This window comes from Rhineura floridana, chromosome 1, assembly GCF_030035675.1.
Source record: "Rhineura floridana isolate rRhiFlo1 chromosome 1, rRhiFlo1.hap2, whole genome shotgun sequence".
Classification (NCBI taxonomy): Eukaryota; Metazoa; Chordata; class Lepidosauria; order Squamata; family Rhineuridae; genus Rhineura; species Rhineura floridana.
This window is the reverse complement of record NC_084480.1, coordinates 97,930,373-97,948,270: the sequence shown is the minus strand read 5'-3', so window position 1 is coordinate 97,948,270 and position 17,898 is coordinate 97,930,373. Positions and strand designations below refer to the sequence as shown.

Sequence of the window (17,898 nt, the reverse complement as noted above, 5' to 3'; positions counted from 1 at the left end):
CGCTGTAATGGAAAAGTCCAACAGGCTGTGACCCTCGATGTTAAAATGCTTTGTAACTGGTTGCTCCACTTTTTTTTGTCAAAATTGCCAACTTGTGGTTCCTGAAGCGCATGCGTAGGTCAGTTGTGGTCTTTCCTACGTATTGGATATGACATCCTGGTCTTTTGTTAAATACATATCTAACTACCTTTCTTTATTGATGTTTATAGATTTTATTGTAGTGTTTTGTGTTTATGTTATATATATCACTGTGTTATATTGTTTATAAAAATGCAGTTTATAAATATTTATAAAAATAAAAAATAAATATATCTAGTTTCCCTTGTTGCAGATAGCTGTCTAGCTATCATTTTTGGCCTTCCCAATATGCTCCTTTGAGGGCATCTTAAATTGGGTTAATTCTATTCTTATTCAGCGATCTCAATAATTAATACTTGGGGGAACAAAAGCCATGTGACGTCCATAAATAAAAGCAGTGGACAGAAAGGGTGAAACAGAGAGATCAGGAGGATTAAAATTAAGTGAAGGCTAGTGGGGCTGAAGGCAGGAAGAAAACTTTAAGTTAAGAGGAGGCGATTACAGTAATTAGTGAATTACTCTGAAGTCCTTTAAACATGAAAAGTGCTGCATAAATGCTGTCATTAATAATCTGTTTTATTATTTCCCTGCAGTGTCAACAATATTTTCAAACTTATTCACTGTTCAAGATCTCTCCTCCCTTCTGGACTTCTACAAAAAGAGGATGTGAAATCGTATCAAGAACATTTCTGAGATGTCGTTATTTCAGTCAATGTTTCTGTAGCTGGCCTTCAAGGAGATGCAACAAAAGCATTCCAGTGCTTGAATTAGGTCTGTACTTTATCTAAGAATTGTGATTCTGGCCATTCAAATTAAAAGATTCATCTTGCCCAGTAGTATCTCCAACAATGATTGGCAGAACAAGAGTTGTTTAGCCCTAGTATCTGATTTTAAAAAATGGATGCATATCGGCTGACAATTGAAATTCCATTCCTAGATCATTATAACGAGCATAAAGGAATCAGAGCAGTACAGGGAACCTGTGACCCTCCATATAGTATGTATGCATGTATGTATGTATGTATGTATGTATGTCCCCCCTTCCTCCCAGCAGGAGCCCATATTGTTGGACTCCAAATCCTATCAGCCCCAGGCAATATGATCAATGGTCAAGGATGATGGGAGTTGTAGACGAGCAACATTTCAAGTGTCACAGGTTCCTGCACCCCGTACTAGAGCCTTAATCTTTGCCCTGTGACTACCTTTGCTATCCAACTGGGAATAGTACCTTGCCTCAACCCTTGCCTCATTGTTCCAGTCCTACTGTTAATATTCACAGTGCCAGCAAAGTTATACAAAGAACTACCAACACTGAGGACAAAACCGTAACACCAAACTTAGTGGAATGTCTTTGTGAATGCTTGGAAAGAAAGAAAAAGAACACAATTGTTGCATTCTCTCCATATATGTTTGCCAATAATTCATGTTTCAAACACAGCACAACAAAACAGCAACATGTCCATGTAAACAAGATTGTTCAGACTTCATATAATTTTATATATTAAAGTGACAGCCTAATTAGCCTTTCACGTCAAGCTGATTATGTCTTGTTTGCTATAATATTCATCCAGATACATAAAATATACGAAGCAGTGTTCCATCTGAATCCTATCAAGCAAAGTTACTGAAGCATGAGGCCTGTGCAAGCAGTGAAGCAGAAGACCACGCTATTACATGGATAAATGCTCCAGAGTTACTGAAGCAATGCAAAAACAATCACGGAACATGGCTTGCTGAGGTCTCCCATGCAACTCATTTTAAAAAATAGAGAAACAGGAAAAAAGCCATTCGCTACCCAGAGGCCTTCAGCTGCCCACATGGCTAAAGAGGGAAAGCCAATTCCCCTTTAAAAATACATATATATCAAGGAGTGCAGCAACAATGAGAAACAAAAGATGTACCAAGATTTTTCTTTGGTCCAGACCAATCGTTCTTGGAATATACTAATAAACCAAGCCCAGACGATGAGTCAAGAAGCAAGTGGAAAAGCCTGAGGGTATGGAAATAAAGCTGAAAAAGGAATCATTTATTTTAGATGAGCCCCCCCTGCTTGCATGTTTGGGCATTTTTACAAACAATAGAATGTTCTACAGCAGGGGTTCCCAAACTGTAGCCTGTGAGCTTCATTCAGGTGGTCCATGGCACATCTGTTAAAATCATATAGCATCTAGCACAATACATTACAATTGCTACAGCAGACAGAAAAAAATCATTATTGGTACACTAATACCCTCAGCTAGTGGAGATTGGTGGCTCCAATGTCAGTGAGGCAGTGAATCCACTCTGGGTTTTAGTCCAAAGTGTCAAGTAGCTGCCTGAGGTGCTGAACCTATTTTGGGAATAGGTTTCAGCACCTTGGATAGCTCTTTGGAAGTTTGGGCTAAAACCCAGAGCAGATTCATTGCCCCAGTGACATTGGAGCCACCAGTCTTCACTGCCCTCAGCAATTTTCACAGGGGGGGGGGGAATTGGGAACCACTGTTAGCCGCTCAGCCAGTGCAGGCTATGACATTCCAGGGACTCAGGTGAAATTCTGCTGAAGGTTCAGCAGGAAGGGAGAAAGTGCCTGCTCCCATAGGAATCATCTTGATCCTTTAGCTCTTCTCAGGAGGCCCTGCTGAGGATATCCACAACCATGTTAGGATCAGCCAAGATCAGTGTTTGACACAGGGCCTTCTCTGGTGTGGCATCAGCATTAAAAAGTGCATCACTGATAAGGATCCATCTGGATACTTCCATGAGGAATTTTCAGACATTAGTAGAGACCTGATGCTCACTTTTCAACTGAATTATTGACAAGGCTGTTGATCCATTTTCAATTATTGCAGCTTGATGTTTGGCTGCTCCATTTGTTGATTAAGCTGTTGCTTTTAAATCTTTTTTTGTTTTTTTTCCAGGTTGGAAACCATTTGGAAAATTGTTATAACTGATCTATCCATGTTAATTAATCAAAGCTTAATATGTGCAGTTCATACAAATAATGGAAGTTTGTATTTAATGCTTGAGAGGTGTGCATGAATGCACACCTTTTTAAACTGCCATTTGTCTTTCTTACCACTGAGAGGCAGGCTTTTGGTGATGGGGAGGCCAACCGTTGTGTGTGGGGTTGGTCATCTTTGCAACAAGACAGCTGTTACTTAAGACCACCACAAAGGGCAACTGTTACAACAACATCGGTCAAAAGAGGCTCCCATCGTGTAACTATTGTCTGACCAATATAAAACATTTTTAAAACAAAGCTCACACATACTGCTATATACAGTGCAAAGCAACTGAGTACAAAATAGAGATGGCTTTGGGTGGCACCATGACAGGGGAGGGGATGAAGGCAGGAAGCAGTATCAGAATGGTGCTGCACCAAGACTTTTAAACAACTTGACAGTGTCATCATCAAAACAGGTACAGAGACTTTGTGCAGATGAGTTTTCCACAGTTCATGAAAATAACCTAAAGGTTGACCATTCTAGTTCTCATTGCTCCACATGCAATTAAAATGAAAAAGTTGCACAGCAGCTGAGATTTGGTCAGTTGCCCAACAAGTCATCTGATTTAATTAAAGCAATCTATTTATGCTGCCACAAGAAAGATGATGATGATGATGTAACTAGGAAGCCATTACCATATACTGCTAACGTGCTCCTGTCGCTGGGCAATATCCTTGCAATGTGGATACACAGTCAATGACATGTTGGATTCTTACAGATTTTTTTTTCTGGGGTGCTTCCAGACAACCTGTTCATTGAACATGCATCTTGATTTGTTTGCAGACTGCTAGGTGATGTTGGCTATTTAATGAGCATTCATTCTGATTTGTGTGCTGGGAGATGATAACTGTTACAAAGCGAGTGCTGTCCCACACTTCCCAGTGCATTTTCCTATAACTTTCCCATTGCAAAAACTCCAGTCTTTGGGGGAACCCAGCATGGCACACATGACATTCCTATCGGGTTTAACTGAGCAGCCTGGCTTTTCCAGAATGTGATTGAATCCCACTCGAAAATGGCAACACTCTGGAAGCACCCCTAGCTTAATGAGCTATTTCTCATTGTAGACAACTGCCCTGTAGCAAGTCATTTCCATAACAAAATGTTTCTTCTCATCCTCAAATTATTGAAAACCATCCAGCATTTACAATAGCAAATAAGTCTAGGGTGTGTTTATGAAAAAGGAAACAAATGCACACAAGATGTCTCTAATCAGCCAACCTGTGATAAAATTTTGTTACAGTAACTACTATAAGGTTAAGATCTTGTGCGTCACAAAACACCCTTTTAATTTTTACAGCAAAGTGGTTAAAAAAGACCACCTCCAAATGCAGAGACTGCCTGACAAGACTTTGAGCTTGAAACATTCGTCAGAAATAACCTAGTTTTTATTCCATATATATTTTAACGCTTGTTTTCCTTTGTGCCCATCTGTCCTGAGCCATTATCTTTTTTGGAAAAGAAGGGGTTCAGTTAGGCAATGCTGCCCTCTTGTGGTAGCATTGTTAATATTAAAAAATGCAAGAGCTTAACTCTGTGGGATTTCCCCTGTGGTCATTTGTGGAGTTAAGCTCTTATGGCCTACAGCACAATTTCTATCTGTCTAAAATGTGAAGGGAACTTTGCTTTGTATAAATATTAAATAATGCATAATGTGAAAATCTGACCACGGGGCCTGACAGTAAGTAACATCAGCTGCAAGCTGTTCTCTATTACACAGAGTCATGCTATGAGTGCCTTGTAGGAGCCAAAGCGCATCTTGCTCGCTGCATGGTTATTTTCATTATAAGCGCTGTAAGGCAAGACTTGGAAGGTTTGATGTGCTGCCTGCATCACAATGACAGAAAATCATTTTGAATTGATTGCTGTGAAAGACTGAATTACTCCATATGGTCTGATCTTCGATGTGATTGTAAAGGAGACAGGAGTTTGGGAGGGGGGGCTGAGACTCACACCACTATTCACAGAAAAAATTGTGTGGATAAAGATAGCTTGAGATTTGCAAAGGATATGTGTCAAAAAGAACTTATTTAAAAATCATAGAGGATACGAAAGACAAATGGGGAGGAGAATTGCCAAATACCAATAAATTAAGGCTTCATGTTGGATTCAGCAATTAAATATGAAAAAGTGTAAAGGATTATGGTTTCGGGGTTAGGGTAAAACTGGTTACGGTTACCTAAAAAGTTTATGAATATTATACTAACAGGTTGTAGTGCCACAATTTATTTTACAGCTAAACAGATCATTGATGCACCTGTAGGCTGGAAGGGGTGGTACCTCTTAATGCTATATGCTGGTGCTAAGCATTACTGTGCATTTAGCAGTTTCATATTTCTACAAATGCAGAGAGGGAAGGAGAGAGCCTTGATCAGGAAGAAATAACTCCTCTTCATTCCCCAACCCCACATTGTATAGTACTGGAGAGGCTAAAATGCACTTTTTAAGATGAAATACAAAAAATTGAGTTGTAAAAACTTGTTTCTGCTTTAAAACATGAAGCTCTTGAGACTGAGGTTGTTTAAATTATTAATTTTTAAAAGGATAAATAATTGCAAGGAGACAAAGATAGGGGATTGTTATACCCTTGGTTTCTTTGCTAACTTGGCTAAGATTACCCACAGGTTTGGGGTATTTTGTATTGCTTGCTGTGTACTGTGTTCTTAAAAATTAAAATGTGCAAGGAAAGTTCAACTCTTTCCTCTCTTGATAAACTTTGGAGGGAGAGGGGCAGAGTTGCAGATAAGTCACCTCTGCGCTTTCTCTTGCTCTCTCTTGCTCTCTCTCTCTCTCTCACACACACACACACCCCACCCAATAATTCAGAGAGAGAGAGAGGGAGGGAGGATGTAATGGGGTGAGAGATATTTTCTTCCCTTTTTTTCACACTTACAACCCCACCTCCACATCTCCATCCATCCTCGCACACAGGGTAGAGACACTTACTGTTGTGTGGTTCCAGTGTGTCTCTACCCTGTTTTATGAAAATGGGGGCACACAATGCTAGTCAAACTCTTTTTACTCTAAAATGTGAGTGAACCTCCCATCCTCCTGCAATCCCCCCTCCCACTGCTACTCAGCTGACTGAGAAGGAATAACCACGCAGCAGGGGAAAGGAGACTGCAGCCACTCCCTCTTTGCCCTGCTGCTTTGCTGATTGGTAAGAGGGAACCACATCACATCAAATGAGAAGAAGAAAGTGAAGATTACCACCTGACACACTGTTGCATCCTCCTATATCCCCATCCACAGACACATGGGTGGATGGTGCATCTGCATCTATGTGTGCGTACAGCTTAAAAGTTGTCCCCATTTTGGTTCAGGCCAAATTCCAACTCAAGTCACGCTGAAACCAGCCCCCAAATGAAGTTACCTGCAACTAAGGAATGGTGAAAAGGAAAAGGGAAGCTCCTAAAAGTAATTTAGGTCCCTGCTTGATTCTCTGTGAGGATGTACTGGTTAACAAGCTGGGTGTGGAACTTGATCACATTCCACCACTGGCACCACACATCTCTTCCACTCCCCCTCCTTACCTGCAGTAGAAGATACAAGAGTGGCAAGTCTAGCGCCTCAGGAGGTCACTTAGAATGCAAGTTCCAATGTCCCTGCAGAGAAAGTGACACCACTTGCATCCATTTCCACCATGGGACAGTCACAGTCAGTGGAAATTGGCATGAATGGCATCACTTTCTTCTTGGGAACATTGGGATGCATTAACTGAGTGCCCTCTTCAAGAAAAGAAATGTTCCAAAGGAGCTGCCTCCTATTCTCCTGTTCTGGGTAAGCTGGGAGGACTCAGGGAAGTGGTAGCAGGCACTTTAATACCCGTGAACCATTTGTGGACACTCAGTTGGAGTATATCCAAAGTATAATCTTTTGCCTGTGTTGGTTTGGAGCACACATGAAGGATCAAGCCCCTTTTGGGTGAACAGAAGGATGCTGAAGTCATTGGGCTTTGCCACAGCCAGCTTTAGCTGGATTGCAGCTTCTATGTCAGGGATGGAGGACCTGTAGCCCTCCAGATGATGTTGGACTCCAATTTACATGGACTCCAGCCAACATGGGCAATTGCCAAGGATGATAGGAGCAACATCTAGAGAGCAACAGGTTCCCCATCTCTGCTCTATGTGTTGATGAATCATTCATAAATTCGTAACTCCTCCCACGTTTTAACCTATAGGAACTAAATCTACCAAGATTTTACCAAGTTGCTTTTAACCAAAGCATTCCTCCATGAATTATCAAAACTCTTTCACTGGCAAAAGTCACCTTTGCCGCATATACTGCAAATGCGGCACTCCATGCCAAACTCTCTCTAAAGCTTGATTTGACATCATGCTCCCTGGGAGTGCCAATTTTGACAAGATGAACAAGAAACTGTCCACCCCAGTAGTCCATTACTTATAAATATGTTCCTAAGAACACAGAGGATGCAAGTTTTATTTTCTTTTTAAACAAGAAAACCTTTTCCTCTTCACTGTGCACATATATCAAATGATCCGTGTTCCCCTTTTAAGGAGCACAGATTTCATGCCCATCATAGCACTTCACTCTTCAAATTCTTCATGTTCCTCTGTAAGGGCATGGTTGTTCGGGGTGGCTGAGGGCGGAAGGAGACATACTGCTCAAATGATCCATAAAATCTTTAAGGAAGGCACTATTTGTTTCTTTTGACCATCTTAACAACTTGAATTAAACACGCCACTCTGAGCTGAGATCTTGTTTATATCAAAGGGGCCTCATATTTTAATAAGATTAATCGAAAAGTAGTCCAGAAAACAAACAGACTAAATATTAAAGATATAGCAAGGGCAATTAATCTGTTGCCTTCCAGATGATGTTGGATTGAGCTCCCATCAGCCTTAGGCAGTATTGCCAATGGTCAGGGATGATGAGAGTTGTAGGCTGGCAACATCTGGAGGGCCACAGGTTAGTCCGAGGTATAGAATATTTCATCCTCATATTTCATTTGCCCTTTGTAGAAAAGATCTAACGAACAATGTTCCCCAACCCACAGGTTCTTCATAAAGGCACAGATACGGTCAGAACTGGATGCAACATCTCAGAAAAGATTCAGATGGTCCTAGGTTGATTTGGGAGAAAAGATGGATGAATCTGTCAATTCGGTTCCCTCTGGTTTTCCCCCGCCCTATTTTTCTATTTCTATAGCAATTTGCGTTGTTTTTCTTTCAATCCTCCTGAAAATTCTGCAGCATTTTAGTGTGGATTTCTTCTAATAAGCACATTTTGCAAGCTATTTTTCCTAATACACAGCAATTTTGTATGTTATTTTCACTAATATGCATTTTCATGCATTTTTGGACACAATGGTTGGAGAATGGCATTGCAAAACTCAGAAAAGTGTGAATTTTAAAGGATACCTGTGTTTCGCTTTGTGTATTGTTTTGAGAAGTGTGAATTAGGTAGATTTGCATTGAAATGCAAACAAACTCAATGTTCTTACCCTTCCCTATTTGGAGATGGGGCAAAAACACCCCTGCAGGTCTGGTTGATCTTTGCCAGGCAGGTGAATTTTAAGAATTTGCATAGCTTACCTTTAAATAAAAGGAAGCTGAAGATTTATCTCCATCCCCCCCTTTAAAAAAAAAAAGCATTGCCAAACTACAGGCAGTCGTTTGGCTGCCAAGTTACTCTTTCTCCTGGCATTCCCAAGGGCGTGCCATCCCAGGAATGAAGCCAGGCTGCTGATTGCAAGCAAGTCACCCTTCAGGTAGCAGCAAGGCTTTTTCTGATTAAAGGAAAAAAATACAAAACCTTGTTTAGCTCCGGTTGAAACAAAGATTCATAAAATTCATTTACCCCCTCCTCCCAGAAGTCACTGCATATCCTCACCCACACCCACTTTCATGGGTCGATGAACAATCCCACAAAAGCAAAGGGGGAGGGACATTCAGACAAGCTTGAATTTTAGGTTGCAATTCCATACACATTTATCCCCACATAATGGACTTAGGTGGGATTGAAAACTGAGTAAATGCCCACTCAAGACTTCATCTGGCAGAATCAATCAGGCAAACAGTTGCATGTTTCAGGCTGCAGAAAGTAATACAAAATGGAACTGCAAAGGGAGACAGAAAAAGGAAGGTGTGCAACATAGGAGAGGAAGGGTTTTTAAATGGTGATCTAAGAAGCCTGTGCATTGTTGCTTACAGCAGGGTTGAGCAGGCTTTGGGCTTGTGGGATCCTCATTATTTACTAGATCCCCAGGCCCCAGTAACTAACAAAAGACATACCGTTAAAATGAAAGAATTCTGAACCCAGGGTTTTGTTTTGAGGAGCAGAATTAAATTGGGCTCACAGTCCTCCTACACAAAAATCCACTCCTGATTAACAGCCCTCCTTAGCTTTCTTCATAGGGCGGGGCTGTGTGTCATTTGTTGTTGCCACTGTTAAAATAATTGGGAGCCTCTGTTTTACAGCACAATCCCCTGCATGTTTACCAGAAGTCAGTTTCATAAGGTTTAATAGGGTTTACCCCCTAGTAGGCATGCTTAGAATTTGATCCTAACATGCAAGTCCTATACTATCTTATCTGGAAGAAAGTCCCATTGAACTCTAAGGTACTGACTTCTGAGTAGACAGGCCTGTTAAGACTACCTAAGAAAACCAACTTAGAAAGGCTTCAAAAGCAATGTCAAAAAATACAGTGCTCATTCATGTTTTATACCATCATTTTAATTCTAAGAAATTTTAGTGCAGCATATTTTGGCACATAAGAACTAATAGCATATGTTAAAAGGCTGACTACCAAAGTACTTTGATAGCAGACCAATTCTTTAATGAGGCCAAAACACAGAGATCATTGGCTTTAAAAGCAGCATGGTTATGTGTTCAGGAACAAAGGCATTAAGGAACAAACAATAGTATTTAAGTGCTAAATGCATAAAAATAAATCTTATGTACAGAATTTATGAGAAACAAAAACATACACATAAGGATTCTCCTTAGAAAATAAATATACATGTATAAGGTAACATAGCTACTAAATAAATAAAGACTACTTTTGCAGTTAAGACTACACTACAAGTACTCAACAAATCAACCCAGAATTGTTTTTACAAATTGGCTGAGCTCTGTTAACGAATCATACTGGCACAAATTGATTCATGGCTGACTGAGCTCAATTTGTCCCAGTCCAGAGTCTCACACTGTGCTTCAGTGTGTGCAAGGAGTTGCCGTGAATGGAGAATCCTCCTTACACTTTAGTACATATGGAGAGGTTTTCCTTGCCCTAGAGCAGGGGAACCTGTGACCCTCCAGATGTCATTGGACTCCAACTCCCATCAGCCCAAGGCAGCATAGTCAATAGTGAGTTATAGTCTAGCAACATTTGAAGGGCCTCACAGCATGAGTGAAACACCTCCTTCCATTGAAACAGCTGGGAAGCTCCATTTGTGCACTGGAGCCAATGTAATGGATAACTTGCATGGAGATAGTGACATCAAAAATAGAAACTAGAGTTATAAAAGTGCAGTAATTCTGGGGGAAGTCAAATCAGTACTTATATATGAGGCCTTCCGTGTGGTAAAGGCATTTAAAAACAGTATTAGGCTTAAATTCAGCAAGGCTACCAACAGATATTCTGCATGTGGTTGAAAAAATGCTGAGGATTTTATACTTTTTTTAAAAAATCTAACCCTTATTTTTGAGTGTATCTGAGACCTGTAACCATGCTTCAAGATTTCAGCTATTTTTTAAAAAGCGCTTTAAAATCTCAACAAAAAATAAAACTGGAAACTCTGGGATACAGGTTTGAATGGTTAGCATGAATGTATACATCAAAAAAAGAGAACAATATGAAAACCACTTATGATGGCTTACTTGCACAAATTTGCATCTGGGTTGGCTTAATTACAGAAAATTGTATTTTTAATTCTCTCCAACTTCGAAACATTTTTACAGATACCACCTGCTTTGAAACATCCCTGGCATTAGGTTTTGCAGTGGTGTATAAGTAGGCCCAATTCTGTGTTTGCTGACAAAGCAGGCCTTCTTTGGACATATTGCCAACACCAAGATGGAGAACCTGTGGCCCTCCAAACAACTCCCATCATCCCAAATGGCCATGATGGTAGGGCTGATGGGAGATGGAGTCCAAGAATATCCAGAGGGCCTCAGGTTATCCATCCCCATTTTAAACTATTGTTAGTTCAAATAATCAGGATCAAACCATTGTTTATGATCCTGGGGCTCACTAGCTATAGTTTAAATTATCCAGTTACCCTACTCACAGACATACAGGCCATGCCAAAGGACATGAAGGGAATGAAAGAACCCAAGGCTTGATCACTTAATGCCAAACCATAGATTAGCATTACATTCAAACTGACCCCGCAAATTTTGGGATAAAGCCATTAGTCCATTTAAATATGCACAGTCGTTGGGATCCTGACCAGTGACTTCTGGTCAGCAAGACTATTTTGAGGTCTTAACCCAGTCAGGCAATTCCCAAGAAGATTCAGCTGCAAAGGGAATTTCTCAGTCATTAGGCAAAATACATATATATACATATATAATTGTGCACAGCCTTTCAAAACCTGGACAGTTCTATGACAAAAGAGTCTTCTTTGAGACTTGCAGAATTTGGACTTGTTTTCTAGGTTGCTGTAAGTTGCACAAATGTGAACAGCTAACAAATGTTTCAACTTTGGGCATTTCCCCCACTTAATGACAATGATGAGCACAGAAAAGCAAACTAAAATCTTTACATCTCTTAAAATAGACTAGTTTTATAAATTAGTTATGTGGAAAAAATGTGAATCCATAAATACAGTAAAACATTTAACATGTATATAAAAGTGACCAGGTCTCTCTGTCTGGCCAACAAACTTTTGAGCCCATCAATCCCCATCAACTTCCCAGGGAACTTGCAATTTGGTTTTCCTCTTTTGGTATCAAGACAATGGGTGGAATCCAATTGTGCTATTCCATTCACAGAAGGACTTTTGACCCAGCAGATGCCTCCAATAATGGAAATGACTTTGCCATCTTTCTCCTCACTCCTGTTGGCCCCTCTGCCCTCTCAGATAGCTGCTCTGGAGAATTGGGAGATCCTCCAGAACAGGCACAGGAGGTGGGGAGGAGGATCAGCAAAAATGACCGCCCATTACTGGAGGCCTCCACTAGATCCAACACTCCCTCTGTTCACATAAGGCAGAATTGGAGGATATAACCCAAATATATCACTATAGAAATACAATACTAAAGTGCACTATTGCACAAACATAGCACCTATGTTGTTCAGGGAGGTTATTCTTACACTTTTATGATTTCAAGATCTATCTCACAAACATAGTTGGCAGGACCCATATTTGCAACCTAGACACTGCCCCACTAACATTGAGCCTCCAGCTGCCACAAATTTTGTTCCCCATTGTTTCATCTGTCCAGGTCTTGCCCTTTCTTCTCCTTTGGTTTGTTTAAACTTAGGCCCACAACAAGTCTAACCATTTCCAGATGAGCTGCAGGAAGCTTAGATGAGCTATTGGTGTAAGCCAAGTACAGATGACTTGGGACTCCATTTGTGAAAGCCACTGATCTCCATCCATTAGGATCATACCTCATTATTCTAGAAGCAGGGGAAAATGCACAGACTGAATTTCACTATATTATGAGAATACTGGCCTGTGGGGAGGGAGTCTTCCAACAAATGGCAGAAGACTTGTTCAAGTGCTAGTTCTTATGGAGGTGGTAAACCCCTGTTTAGGCTATATACCATGTCAAATTAGGCGAGAACATATAAATTAACACTTTTCAATACAAAATATTTTCTCTACATAGAAAACTAGATGTCCAGGGGGAAGATTCTAGCCTCGGCTTCTTCAAAATATGCTACCTTTCAATATCCTGGAATCTTCCAACCCCAGCTGGGAATTAATCTAACGTGGTATAGCCAGACATAGGTTTATCACCAGTGACAACTGGACATATTTCATTTATCCCCCATCAACTGATCTTTATGGCTTCAAAGAGAAGAGGCGAGCTTGCCTTATGAATTTGTCCCCAAAGTTCCTCAATTACACCAGAGATGTGATCCCAGACCGAAGAGTTGCTCATTGAAGGGACAAGTGTTCTGTTTAGCTTCAGACACAGCCATGTTTTTCTTTCCCATTTAGGTTCAGTTGCCTAGATGTCAATTGCCACCATGTTTCCTTGCGAAACATTGGGGGGAGGGGGAACTTCAGAGCTCCAGGAATCCTTTCAAAACCAACATGCCTGTGGGTTTTCGGCTGGTGATGAAGTTTCACAAACAGTGGCCAATGTCTTCCAGGATGCCAGAGAAGGGGCTTATTATTTACATATATAGTTATAGTAAGAAGGATGCGTCACTTAAATCTTCCTCAGGTGGAAGGCACAGGAGTGGCGGACCTTGCTTCTGGACCAAAGATCCCATGCTCCCTGGCTTGGTTTTGCTCCACACTGTTCCAAAGCATTTGAAGTGGCTGAAGGTCCTCATGGATGCGGTGACTGAAGAACAATGGTTCTCATGTTCCCCTCTGCTAGTCATCCTCAACAATCTATGCCTAAATTCCCCACCCTCACCCCCCACCACAGAAATCTGCTCCTTTGAGGCCAAAAAGAAATGGGTTCTCTCTAAACACCACAGCAGTTTTTGCTGAGAGACGGCTTCTTTAACGACGACTCAGTCAGGTTAGTCACAGACCTGTCATCATCTTTATCACTTCTTTTTCGTACTTCCCTACGAAAGAAGAATTTTGTATGATGATCAGCAGACCTGGATACAACCCGAAACCAACACAGCACCCAACAGAGTCCATTCTGAGCACCTGTCACCTCCCTCTCACATTCCATCTTAAGACTGTGACCAGACTGTGACCAGATTTCCATGGGAGCAAAATTCAGGTAGCATTTTTCCTCATCTCCCCCACCCCCGTCATTCTATATACCATCTAGTCTGATGAAGAGCTCTGGAGAAGCTTGCAGGCTATTTTTTGGCCTCCTGCTTGGCATAATAAAAGGTACTATTTTACTATTTTAATCTTATCTTATAAGTTTGTATCTATGGTGTATGTCTTGCTTTTATAAGGTATTCTCGGTCTATGTTCTTTTATTATAGAGTTGTCCGCCGCTCTGAGCTTTCCAGGAAGATAGAGCGGCATAGAAATGTTTTAAATAAATAAATAAATAAATAAATACCGTCCTATTATGGATTTGGGATTTTTTTCTTATGGCCTAACATGGCTACCTTTACTTTTTGCAGTCCTGTTAATGATTTTTGTATTCAGTCCTAAAGCTATTTGTACTTGGTCACAAAATCTGCCATGAGAATATAGGAAGCAGCCCTTATACCAGCTCAGCCTATTTGTCCCATCTAGTCCAGTAATGTCTACTCTAGGGATGGGGAATCCATTACTCCTGACCAGTGGGCTGGGGCTGATGGGAGCTGGAATCCAGCAACATCTAGACAAGGCCCAAATACCAATCCCTGGTCTATTCCAACTGGAAGCAGCTCTACAGGACCTCAGAGAGAGAAGGCTCTTTCTCCTTACCTGCTATCTGAGATACTTACAACTGGAGATGTCAGAGATTAAATGTGGGACATTCCACATACAATGGCCCCTGTCACTGAGCTATGGTCCTTCCCCATGTAATGGTAATGAAAGAAAGCTGCAGTGTAATCATCCACAAGCTCAAATGACTAAGGCAGGGGTAAACAATGTGGTGCCCTCCAAAAGTTGTTGTCCTCCAACTCCCATCATCACTGACCCTTGGCCATGTTGGCTGGAGCCAATGGGAGCAACAGCATCTGGAGGGCATCTCTGTGGCTGCCCCTTGGCTAAGGCCTGTAAAACCTTATTGAAGCACACAAATGATTCTCTTCTGTTTGAAAACAGGAAATATCACCAACTAAAGAAACTCTAGAGCTTTGGAGTATGTTCACTCATGGTCTGTAGCTGCTCTCAGATATGTCCTTCAGAAAACAGATTTCCCATTCAGGAATGAACAAAATGGTTAATACTTCCATTTTGTCATAAAGAGGAGAAAATTTCAAGTTATTTAATTGACTGAAAATTAAAACTAAGGTCTGTTTTCCACCCACTATTTGGGTTATATAATTGTTTTGTACTTACTCCCTAGAAATCTCTAATTCACTGAGCTATTTAAAGGGTAGCGCCGGAAAATTCCTGGAAATGAATCATACCACAAGGCATCAATTAACTTTGAACTGACATTTCCAGATAAATGGATGGTTACACCTCTGCTGCACTTGTTGCCACTGGAAGGTAAGGGATTTCTCTATGCTCTGAATGAACAAGTAGCTTTGCTTGTTTCCTGAAATCCAATATTTATTCTGTTATTTCAAGAACACAAAACAGGAACAAAATCTCGCCATAAAATATCAAAAAATTTTTTTCCAGCCATTACATAAGCTTTGTTGGAAGCTTCATAGACTGCAGGCAACACAGGGACTAATGATTTATTCATGTTTAGATGCTGAAACAAACAACATTTGTTACAATTTAGAAAAGTATTATTTAAAAGCTTAGGGCGTAATCCTATGGCTCCCTGGGAGGTCATCCCAGAGGCTATAGGATACAGCAGATCTCTTCTCCCCCCCCCGCCGCCTCTGAAGAGGGAGGTCTACTGGCAGAAGGGGAGATCCACACACTGCATGGATGGCCTCCACTGCTTTGCAGACTTTCTGGCAGCAGCTGGCAGGGCGTGGGAAGGAGAGTTGGGATGTTGTGATCCACACATCATTTCCCACAATAGGGCCATTTTTTCCGCAGCATCCACAAAGTGTAGCCTTCACCCCACCTACTCCCCTCTGGATGTTGCTGGACTACAACTACAAGCATCCCTGGCCATTTGCCATGCTCGTCGGGGCTGATGAGAGTCGGAATCCAACAACATCTGGAGGGCACCAGCCTGGGGAAGGCTGACATAGTGAATGACCTGTGTGTGCCAGCTCTTAAGATTTTTTTTTAAAAAAAACTTTGAAACATATTTCATGTGACAAAATTCCTGTACAGAGAGCAGTTCCACAGAGGAATTTATGTGAAAAGTACGTATTGCCTAGCACATGCAGCAAGTGCCCATACGTATTTGACACTTGATGTACTTCTGGTGTATAAGTGCTGGGAAGCTGCACTTGAGGGCAGGGGAAAGACTGTTGCACGTAACATGGGGGTCACATTAATTTACACAAAAGTGATATCTGTGCAGAATTTGTTTAAAAAAATGTGGAATGCCGATTCACAGATCTGACTTTTGAAAGAAACAGTTGAAACAGCCATTCATATCTTTCAACGTACCGAGCAAGATGAAGTACTGCCTCCACAACGTTAGATCCATCTTTAGCACTTGTTTCACAGAACAATGCACCATAGGTCTAGGTGGAAAAACAAAAACAAAGGAGGCTTATTCATTAAAAGAGATGGGAAGAACTGAGAAGAGGGTAAACTACAGGAGAAATAGTTCACTAGACACAATATTTTCTCCATGCTTTGCAGGACCTATTTAAATAAAGGTTGCCAACATTAGCCAGCAACAAACCATAAATCCATAGCAATCTTCCAACTAAGCACCTATTAAGAGTCGTCCAATGCAACAACATTTAAGTGAATTACAATCTCAATTCTTTATGACTCGAGTCCCATAAATGCAAGCCCTGACCCAATCATTTTAATAAATTCATCCAGTCTTCTACTTTCTTGATTGTGAGCCATCAGTCCTACAGTTCTTACCATGGCCAGCTTCTCTCCATAGCTGATTGGTACGCATTTCTGTCCTTGCTCAGAAACCACCTGCCGAAGATCGGCTTTGTTTCCCACCATCATGATTGGGATGTTTTCATGTGTTGCATCCTGCAATGAGGGTTTTAGGGGTTTTTTAAATAGGTTTTCTTGATACCCTAAAGCTCCAATATCAAGGTCATTAGGAAAAGAAGTTAAAAAGTAAACATTAAAATGTCTGCAGTCAAAAAGTACAATGGCAAATTTCAGTGGGTCTAATACCCCATGCATTTTGAAATTCTGTTCATTTAAACTTAGTTGACAGAAAACCAGAAAAACTATGGATTGAAGTCAGAGACATTATCAGGGAAGAATGCAAAAAGACAATAGCTCTAATTAAAAAGAGACAAAAACCTCAATGGATGACTGACGAAACTCTTAAAATGGTTAAAGAAAGAAAGCAAAAGCAAACGGAGACAAACACGGTTAGAATCCTAAACACAATAATACAGCGACTAGTACATAGGGACAAAGAGAACTATTACAATAGTTATTGTAAAGAAATAGGACAACAAAAAATGTAGAACTATTCCAAAAGACTAGAGAAATTAAAGGGATGTTGAATAATCAACAGGGGAACACACTAACTGACCAAGATAAAAGGAGGATGGAAGCAATACACTGAAGAACTCTATAAAAGAGATGCCAGGATGACAGATTCATTCAAGGAAGAACCAGAAAAGTTACAATGCGAGATGAAAGCTGCTCTTAAAATACTTGGAAGAAACAAATCACCAGGAACAGATGGCATATCAACAGAGTTGCTACAAATTACTGACACTGAATCTGTCCAAATTTTGTCAAAAATTTGTCAAGAAATATGGAAAACAAAACAATGACCCACAGACTGGAAGAGTTCAATATATATCCCAATTCCAAAGAAAGGGGATCTCAGGGAATGCAGTAATTATCAAACTATTGCCTTAATATCCCATGCAAGTAAAGTAATGCTCAAGATTCTACAACAAAGGCTCTTACCATATATGGAGCGAGAAATGCCAGACGTCCAAGCTGGATTTAGAAAGGGAAGAGGCACCAGAGATCATATTGCAAACATA

The 17,898-nt window shown here is 40.7% G+C and overlaps 1 protein-coding gene across 2 annotated transcripts in view; it reads right to left on the bottom strand.

Moving 5' to 3' along the window:
• Positions 1–9,756: 9,756 nt before the first annotated feature.
• Positions 9,757–17,898, bottom strand: part of RASEF (RAS and EF-hand domain containing) — a 55,997-nt gene continuing 47,855 nt past the window's right edge. The window contains exons 15-17 of one of the 2 annotated variants that reach the window (XM_061627228.1): positions 16,793–16,912; positions 16,361–16,437; positions 9,757–13,782 (exon numbers count right to left, since the gene is read on the bottom strand). In XM_061627228.1, coding sequence (XP_061483212.1) covers positions 13,677–13,782; positions 16,361–16,437; positions 16,793–16,912 — 303 coding nt within the window. In that variant the 3' untranslated portion in view covers positions 9,757–13,676. Of the gene's footprint in view, positions 13,783–15,435; positions 15,540–16,360; positions 16,438–16,792; positions 16,913–17,898 lie in introns of those variants that run through there. The other variant, XM_061627237.1, reaches the window with a different exon arrangement.